We start from the raw sequence: 9,533 nt of genomic DNA on the forward strand, positions 1-9,533 counted from the left end.
CTGCAGGCACGGCCACGAAGAAGCTATCCTGATCGAAGAACTGTATCTTGAATTGTTCCTGGTACTTCCAAATTGATCCTGACCCTGCATGGGAACCTGTTACTTCCCTTATAAACCCTGTAACTGTGGGTACTGTCTCTGAGTTTTGTGTGGCCACTGCAAAAAATTATCAAACCCCACAGAGAAGTGCCATGAGAGGGACGGCTGGTGTCAGAATTGGTGAAAAGGTTGGAGAGAAGAGGTATGTCTGACCTCTGCCTCACAGGAATTATCTTTAGGCTGATGTTGATGGTGATTCTCTCTCCTCCTCGTGAAGTTAGACAAGGTTTGACGATCGTGCTGCGCCATTTTTACAAGTGTCATGGACTGAATTTTTTTCCCAAAAATATATGTCAAGTTGGCTAGGCCATGATTCCCAGTACTGTGTGGTTGTCCTCCATTCTGTGATCTAATTTTCCTATGTATTATAAATCCTAATCTCTGCCTGTGGTTAATAAGGCACGATTAGCTTAAAGAGGATTAGGATGGGATGCAATGCCCTTACTCAGGTCACAGCCCTGACTGGATATAAGGGGAGTTTCCCTGCGGTGTGGCCTGCATCACCTTTTATTTTACAAGAGATAAAAGGAGAGAGAAGGAAGCAGTGAGAGGACCTCCCACCACCAAGAAAGCAGAGTCTGGAGTGAGCACATCCTTTAGACCCGGGGTCCCTGAACTGAGAAGCTCCTAGACCAGGGGAAGATCAATGACAAGGACCTTCCCAAAGAGCCAACAGAAACAGAAAGCCTTCCCCTGGAGCTGGCGTCCTGAATTCAGACTTCTAGCCTCCTAAACTGTGAGAGAATAAACTTCTCTTTGTTAAAGCCACCCACCTGCGGTATTTCTGTTATAGCAGCACTAGATAATTAAGACAAACAGGTTAACACAGGTGAACAGGAATGGTAGGTGTAGGTATACCTGTGTGAAATTTTATACATAGGTTTATATACTCACCTGAAAATATACACCTACACACACACAATACACATTTTATATAGATATAGAAATAGGCATAAATGTGCTAGACAACACAGAATTCCTGAGATCCTTAGTGTAATAATAATAGTAACAGCTAATATTCACATAGCACTTTTATTGCCGTGTGCAGAGGACGCTTCTGAGTATCTCCTCGTATTCACTCATTGAATCCTCTCGACAACCCTACGAAGAAGGTGTTCTCACCGCCCCCATGTTTGATCGAGGCACAGAGACTCGGGCTGCCAAGGCCACCCAGTGCAGTCAGACCTTGACCCAGGCACTGAGCTCCAGAGACCCTGTTACTCACAGGCTTACACACACATGCACACACACACACGCTCACTCAACACACCCACACACACGCACATACACTCACACCCATGCACGGCCACACGTGTCACGGACACACTCAGCTTCCCTGTCCCCTCGGTGTCCTGGCCGGCCACGCCAGGCAAGAGTAAACTGAGGAAATAACTTCCAGTGATGGGTCTAGGAGGTCAGGTAGGAGGACCCAGATCTCTGGGAACCCCAAGACAGAAAATGGGCCTTGTGGAGTGAGACTCCTTCCAGCATCAAAGACCCCCATCCTCTCGATGGTCTGCACGGCTGTTCAGTTATGGCTCTCTTGGTGCCGGTCTGATCTCCGTCTCATCTCACACGTGGCCCGAGGGGCCCTCCAATACCACAGATCTTCCTGCTCAGTGCTGGTCACTGCTGACCCTACATCTGTGGGCCCCAGCCACCCCACCTAACTGTATGGGGGGGGGGCATGCAATTAAAGCAGCCACTGGCCTGTGAGCCTGGTCCCCAGGAAGGAACTTGGCCACCTTCATCCTTCCCAAGACCCCCCAGCTCTCCACAGCCAAAGGCCTCATTGGAACAAGGAGGCTTTGTCTTTGAGCCCTTTTCTCAGAATGTCCCCATCTTGGCTCCAGGCAGCAATCACAGCAGAAGTTCCAAAATCAATAACTTTGCCTTAAAACAAAACATGGCTTGTTTTGGAAGAGCTTCTGGCTCAGCTCTTGTGTTTGTCCAAGAGTTTAGAGGCTCTCTCCTCTCCCAAGGTTTAATGAGCCCTGATGACAGGGCAAACGTCTTTCTACTCAAACAAAGGGCCATTGCAAAAGGCCTGGGGGAGAAGATTAGACTTTTTCCCTGCCCAGGACAAAGGAGAAATCCAAGGGCAGGGACAGGAAATGCTTCCCTCAAAAGTCCTTGACTGTGGCGTCCTCAGTCAAACACAGCTGGAACCATCAAGACACTTTTCATTGGATAATTACCTCCAAAAACCCAAAGACTCTAGAGCTAACCCCCTTAACCCACGTGGTCAGCATCACTCTGCTTAGAAAGGGTCCGGCTCCATAGCCTTCTCTCCTTCTATGAACCAGTAGCTCAACAAGGATTCCAACCCACCTAACGTTAGCAGAACCTATTCTCTAAGTAAACCATCATAGTCACTGGGTGGTGGCTGCCCATGGTTGGAAGGGCCTTTCCCCAACACTATGAGGTGTGAATGGTGCTGCCATCTTCTTTCATATTCAGAAGCTTGGCCACTGCTGGTTGGCCAAGGGGTGGGACCTGGCAGAAGGTAGACCAGTTAGAGGCCTTCTCCAGGTGTTTACCTTGGGACCTGAGACAGCACAGCACAAGCCCCTCAGAAGACATCAGTGGGATGAAAAGCATGGAAACCACCGGAACCATGTTTTCTCCTGTGGAAAGACCACGTGGGCAAACAAACCAATGAGCAGAGTGAAACAGAGCGAGACGGTGTAAGTCTACTGGGGCCAGGTACCCCCCCAGGGCCAGCTGCTCCTCCGCTCTGCCTGTTCTTCCAGAAACCTCCAACAAATTGCCTTCCTTCCACTTCCAAAAGTTCTAATGCTCCTTTTTCTCTCATCGAGTCTTCTCCAAGCTCCCAGAAGGCTTCCTCTTCCTCAGCTCTGAATCTTCCCCGAGCAGCTAGCAGGCATTCTGACCAGAGCCGTGCTTTGCCTCTCTGATGTTCTATGACCTTGCTGGCATGCGCCCAGCATAACCTACTTCAGCAGCAGGCTTGCTAGATGTGGCAGAGATAGGTATATAGCTCTTTGCTTAAGGCGATTAATTATAAAAAATGAGAGAACGTGTGTTTTTGTGAGTGTAAGTGAAAGCGTTTTTGTGATGATGGCTGGAGTTCTACCAGGGGAGCCAGCACAAACATGAAAATCAGCTAAAATTGGTACCTCCTAAAATATCACTGTTCCCAGACAGTCTAAAGGAGATCAGGAAGGAAGAAAGGGGAGATTCTGCCCCTGGGTCTCGTGTTGAGGCCGCGAGTGTTCTGGGAAGGTGAAAGGAGGCCTAGAGCTTACACAGGTCTCGTGTACAGATAACACGTACACACACACAGATCACTATTCCTGAAGCTGCTTGGACTAGACTACTCCAGAATCCCATTTGTGAAACTAGAAAAACGGTTGTGAATTAACCCCAAGAACATAACTAAAAAATCTAGCTCTCCCACATCGACTGTGAGCAGCTGGCTGCTGAAACCCCATCACTCTGGCCTGCAGATCGGAGCCACGTGGGCCCCTTGACACACAGAAGCAGCCTTACTTCCGGCCCGGCGCAGAGCAATTTGTATTTTCCAAGGAAACTGGACTCCACAATTCTGTTTCTCTTGCCATGCCTTTCTGCACAGCCCTGCTCTGGCCCTGAGAACACCACACTCCGCCTTCCCCATCCTACATGCTTGTCTCTGCATGTTTGGTGAGCAGAGTGTCTTCCTGGGCCTCCCTTGTGCAGCGGATCAAACCAGGCCTGGACCACTGCTTGTCCAGTGGCTTTACCAAACGACAAGGGCGCTGTCAAAGTGCCAACTGGAAATTACTCAGCGCTCACAGGGAAACGAGGCGGAGTGGACGTTTCTGTTAGCGCGAAACCCCACGCCAGTCTTGGTAAGCACGCCATCGAGATGGAGTCACTCACGGCCCCTCCAGCAGAGGAAGGCACATCCTGACGCGTCTAACTGGCCCAGCTGTAACTGTAATAACCAGGATGGCTGAAGTCGCACGGCACACGCGAGTCCTGGTCTAAGAAAGTTTTCTCTTTGATACTGGTGTGAAAAAGTCATGTTAGTTTTTGGCAGCCATTTTCAATTTCTGAGCTGGACCAATAAAAACATTTTCTAAAAGTAAACTTCTATGTTCACAGAACTTACACTCTCCTTTGAAACAGACCACAATATACACTTCTCCAGGAACGGATTATCCAACAGGCACAGAAAGCACCATGCTTCCCTTGCTTACCAGATCATCTGTAGTGAACAAGCTGACATCTTTCCACCACATCAAAGACTCTGCTTCTAGGTGTGGCTGGCATCTCCCTCTCTCCCAACCCCACAGCACCTTCCTATAGAATCAAAGCCTCTTTACAAATTTACAGTCCCTGATGGGGCGGATGACCCAGTCGGCAAGGTAGATGTGGGGAAACCCAAGTGAAAGTGTTCACTACAGATGAGTAAGCAAGCACAAGTAAGCCTGTGCTTACCTTGCTTACTGGATAATCTGCCCCCGCGACTTCTCCCGTGGAAGGCGTCTCTTTCAAAGTCTACCCAGCTGTCCTCATTCTTCAAGCCTGGCGTTAGCAGTTCTGTGAGCGCAGCCGCTCAGATCCTGAGGCTAGAGGAGGACATGCAGGCCCTGTGGGGGACGCGCAGGGCTCCTCAGAACTCCTGCATCCCGTGCTGCTGACCGCGCTGACACATCCCTCCTCCGCAAGGGCAGCTGGTAGAGCCACTCACTACTGCACACTGGCGAAACCGCAACGTGTACTCGCTACACCGACAAAGACGTCTCTCTCAGCATGCCAGCACACGCGCACGCACACGCACGGGCCTCTAGGGATTGTACCATTCATTCAAAAGGGCAAGAACTAAAATTACCCTGCAAACGATGACACTGTTTTTTTTTTTAAATGGAAGTAAGGACAAAGGCTGGTCACATTCAGAGATTAACAGGCGTCATCCTGACGGCTGAGACAACCTTCTTCTCTGTCCTGGTTAACCACGTCTTAAGTCCTCAGCCACTGACAGTGGTCCTCTGCGTTCTGCTGCACTGCTGCGTGACCGAGGCCGGACAACAGGCACACTGGACATATCTCATTGGACATCGTCATCGTCAAACAGATCTTCAAAATCTAGATAAACAGAACCAACAAATTAACAAAGCAGGCAAAGGTAAGCAACTGAGGAAACGCTTCCAAATGAACCACCGGGTGGCCAAACAGTGGACAAAACAGCAAACAACCCAACTGGGACTCTCGGTTCTATGACACTGGGGCCCAGAGTCTCCGGGCAGCACACGCTCAGGACTCTGTTTCCATCCTGTTTTTGTTTAGATGATTATCTTTAAAAAGTGAATGCAGCATGTGCTGGGTCATCTGGATGACCACCTCATAACTGTCCCCAAGCGGCCCTGGCGAGTGTGCGCAGCCTCTGCACATTTCACTGACTCAAGGCCCAGATCCAATGTTACTCCCTGTTCTGATACTAGCTGGTGGCAGCCAGCTGCCTGGGGAGACTGTGCCTGACTCAGCAGCCTGGCTTCTCCCCGCTGGCAAGGACTGACTGAAAGACACATGGCCCGGACTCCAGATGAAAACCACTGCGGCAAGAGAGCCTCTCGCCGCCCGACTCTAACAAAGGTCCTCCACAGGGACAGGCGCCTGGAGTGCAAGTCAGTGACAAAGGGAGAGAAAAACCCTTCTTCCTCTTCAGGCCAGGAAAACTATCTTGTGTCCCCAATGACTATCTGAACCCTGACTAAGGGTTAATATAACCTGTACGGACAAGGCCTTAAGAAGTTGGACGAGATCAAAAGAAATACCCTGTAACGTTGCTGAAGACGGCATATAAAGTAGGTCCTTCACTGCTTAGTTGGTAAAACCATCCACGTCCTTGGTACCTAGCGCTGAAGCTCTTAAACATGAAATGGAGCTGGGACCTGCACCTGATTCATGAGAACGTGAATGGGTGACGCTGGAGCGGCAGCCGTAACTCTGCCGAGGCAGATCAGGGGACGAGAGTCCGAGTGGACAGGCAGGTGGGCGGGGCTGAGGGAGAAGGGAATGGAAACCAGCCATCAGGAGCCAGTGGAGACCGCAGAGCAGGTAGGCGCCCACGCCAGCGTCTTGGACCACGGACCAGACCAGCCACACCTCAGGTGCCAGAGCTCGTCTGTCTGCACCCAAACACAACTGCTAGACTGCACGGCTGAAAGCAATTTCACGCTATTTTTTCTCCTAAAAGCAGGGCTGCCTGCCAGCACCCCCAGCCAGTGCTGTCTGTAGTCTTACACATGCTGCACTGTGATCTGAGGAAGGGCTCCTCTGTTCTGTGATCCCGATTATTCATGTCACGACGCTACCCCCCGCACAACTTGCCGAAGAAACATTCCAATTAAAACTGACATCCCCGATTGCGGCGTCTTACCGTTAAAAAAGTCGGCGTGCACTGCCTTCTCGTTGGCCGCCAAGTCCATCAACAGCCCGGTGCTGCCTCCGGCCTGGAGGAGGGAGAGGGGGCGTCACATCAGCGTGTTTTCCACAGCAGCGGGTGACAAGCGGTCAGCGTGCCAGCCACCCCTCCTCCGCCGAGGACGAGGTGGGTGACGGGGAAGCGTCAGGCTGGAGTCAGACACTGAGCCCCAGGCTCCGGGAGTGGGGACGGGCATCTGAAGGAACTGTTTTTCAGGCCCTCCTCTCCTTTGGAAAAGACACTTGCCATTGTCCTCAGCAGCATCACCCCTCTGCGAGCCTCGAGCAAGGGCCGCGGCCTGGTCTGCCGCCTACTCAGACGGCCCTGGGCTCACTGCCAGGAGGACCTCTCACCAGGCAGTCAGCGACCCTTCGAAATCCGTGGGCTCCCCGCTCCCCCCAGCTCACACGCTCACCAGATTAGCAGCATCCTGGACCTGCCGCGACCCCGCTGACCGCAGCCGCCTTTCCTGACTCTCTTCCCACCTTCCCAGCAGCTCTGGCTCATCCTCGGGGCTCCATCCTCACCTGTCCTTTTTCACCTAGGAGCTCTCAGGGTGAGGTCACCAGTGACCTGGCCTCGTCTACTTCTGTGGGCCGATAACCCAGGTCTCCTCAGCCTTCTCCTGAGCTCCCATCCCACTGGACACAGCCAGAGAGGCCGCGAACAGACGTGCTCTCGGCCCCTCCCCCTTTCTCTGGGGAATGAGGCCACGACCTGCTCTGGCCGAGGTTCTGGCAGGGACCACCGACCACAAGGCCTTCCAGTGCACCACCATGGCCGGGCAGTCGGACTCGCTCAGATCTGGGATCACCCTCAGAGTTGCAGAGCGGGCTGGAGGCGAGCCGCCGGCGGCAGCCCCTGGAGAGCTGGCCCGCAGGCCCCAGCAGCTTCTCGGGCAGCTAAGTCAGAGGATCCTGGCCGGGGCATCTCCCGGTTCCGGTCCAAGATTCTCAGCCTCCCTCCTCTGCCCCCATCACCACAGGCGGCCGTGCAGATTCTACCACATGATACCAAGTCAGTCCGTCTGCTCTCACCGCCACCTCTCCTCAGCTGCTGCCTCCATGCAGACCGCCTCCGCCTCCTGCTCACACTACTCCACCCTCTCACCGCAACCCGACCTCCAGAGCCAAGCCTTTGCTAAGCCACACACAAGTCCCAGGGGCACTTCTGTCAAGGCGCCTGTGACATTCTATTACACCTGCAATCTGCAACCAGCCTCTCCCTGCCACGCCGTGGCCTCCACGAGGACAGGGCCTGGGTCTGACCGTCTTTGTGCCCTCTAAGCTTTCAGAAAGAGAACGCCAGGCCCTGCCATTCGGGAGCTAGGCCTTGGTGCTCTCCTCCTGAACACAAACCATCCCACAGAACAACATCAGACCAGCTCACCGTGACCATGATGGAGTGAGGACAAACAACCACACCAAAAACAGACAGACAGAACAAGACCACTGCAGAGACCACAGAAATACCGCGCACTCCCTTTTCTCCTCTCCTGGAATGGCAGCTGCTTCTCTGCAAGCACAGTTTCAACCAGCTCTTCCTCCTCCTAGAGATGGAATAAGATTCCCAATCGGAGAACCACCCTAGCTTCCAGACAGAGCCCAACCAGAGCCAAGCCCGCTGGCTTTCCAAACCTTCCCTCAAATCACTAGCACAAGCTCAAATCCTGTAAGAAGTCATTCGAACACTGTCGAGATGCCAGGTCCCGTGGCGTGCCTTCTCCATCACTACAAAACCCAAACCTGTTGCCCTCGAGTCGATTCCGACTCATGGCGACCCTACAGGGCAGAACAGAACTGCCCCATAGAGTTTCCAAGAAGTGCCTGGGGGCTTCAAACCGCTGACCTTCTGGTTAGCAACCGCAGCTCTTAACCACTACGCCACCAAGGTTTCCCAACCATCACTACAAGGGGCAAAAAACTCAACCTTTTTGGCCACTGGTGTGTTCCTGGGGGCCTTTAGGCTGGAGGGCGCTGACAGTTTATCGCAACGCCTGCCACCCAATACACTCAAATAATTATTCCCGGTGGACTTTATAACATCCCTGCTTGGGGGCGGTGCTCCAGGACAGCACACCGTGGCTCATCTGGGATCCGCTGCCCGTGGACCCCTCGCCTCAAATGGAAACTGGTCTGCGCGCACACATTTCCAATATGCGTACGGACCGGCCCGGCCGAGCGCCTCCGCCTTCGCGACCGCCAGAAGCTGCTCCTCGGCTCCCCTTTCCCAGCTCCACGCGGAGCGACGGCCGGACAGCGCCCAGAGCCGGGCTCCCACTGCTCCCCACAGGGCCCCGCGGCCCCCGCGCTCGCCCCCTGCCGCCTGACCTCGTCCAGGTCCACGTAGGGCCCGGCGCCCTCGGGGAACATCTCGTCCACAGCTGGCTTCATCCCGACCCGCAGCTCCAGAAGCCGGCCGCTTCCGCCCGCCGCGGCCTCTTCCGGTGCGCCCGCGGCGGCAGGTCTAGACCCCGGAGGACCGCCGACTCTATGGTTTCCCCTCTTCCCCCCGCTCCCGGCCCGCTCCTCGCCGGCGGAGCTTAGCGGATCTGGGGGTTCCCGCCGGCCGGGTGTCCATGCCCGCCGTCGTGTCCAGAGTGCTAGGATGGCCGCGCTCAGCCAACGCTTTCCTGTGCTGCTCGCATCTCTACGGTGGCTGACACTTCTGTTTTTGCAATACCCGCCTTTAACCGGCAAAGAAGCTTGGAGAGGAACTCCGAGGGGCAAGGGGCGCCGCGGCCACAGACGGGCTGGCTAAGGGCCTGGCTCAGAGAGGCGCTGCCAAATGCCCCGTTGTTGCTGACTCCCACTCACGGCGACTGTGGTGTGATGGATCGCTTTTGTGTTGCCTTTCTCCCCATGGTCTTGTAACTCCCACCCCAGTGATTGGGTGGGACTGTGCAAATAGGGAAATTGTGGCCCGCCAAGGGGCGCCAGAAACCAACAGCTGCGCGTGCCCTTTGGGCCCAGGACCCCTGCGCTGAGCAGCTCCTGGAACC

At 54.1% G+C, this 9,533-nt stretch overlaps 1 protein-coding gene across 1 annotated transcript; it reads right to left on the bottom strand.

The window, feature by feature from the left end:
• Positions 1 to 4,971: 4,971 nt before the first annotated feature.
• COPS9 (COP9 signalosome subunit 9) lies at positions 4,972 to 8,938 on the bottom strand. Its single transcript, XM_004386471.2, has 3 exons — positions 8,863 to 8,938; positions 6,488 to 6,560; positions 4,972 to 5,193 (listed from the first exon to the last, which is right to left on the bottom strand). Exons 1-3 carry the CDS (start codon positions 8,923 to 8,925, stop codon positions 5,156 to 5,158), a joined length of 174 nt encoding a protein of 57 aa, XP_004386528.1. The 5' UTR covers positions 8,926 to 8,938; the 3' UTR covers positions 4,972 to 5,155.
• Between the last annotated feature and the right edge of the window lie 595 nt (positions 8,939 to 9,533).

Source organism: Trichechus manatus, unplaced genomic scaffold, assembly GCF_000243295.1.
Source record: "Trichechus manatus latirostris isolate Lorelei unplaced genomic scaffold, TriManLat1.0 scaffold00165, whole genome shotgun sequence".
NCBI classification, from domain to species: Eukaryota; Metazoa; Chordata; class Mammalia; order Sirenia; family Trichechidae; genus Trichechus; species Trichechus manatus.

Excerpts from the sequence above, each read along its gene's own strand:
- COPS9 (XM_004386471.2), bottom strand. The coding sequence starts at position 8,925 with ATGAAGCCAGCTGTGGACGAGATGTTCCCCGAGGGCGCCGGGCCCTAC. Across the intron at positions 6,561-8,862 it reads CCTACGTGGACCTGGACGAG|GCCGGAGGCAGCACCGGGCT; the intron begins GTCAGGCGGCAG and ends TCCCTCCTCCAG. Across the intron at positions 5,194-6,487 it reads GCACGCCGACTTTTTTAACG|ATTTTGAAGATCTGTTTGAC; the intron begins GTAAGACGCCGC and ends CTGTTTATCTAG.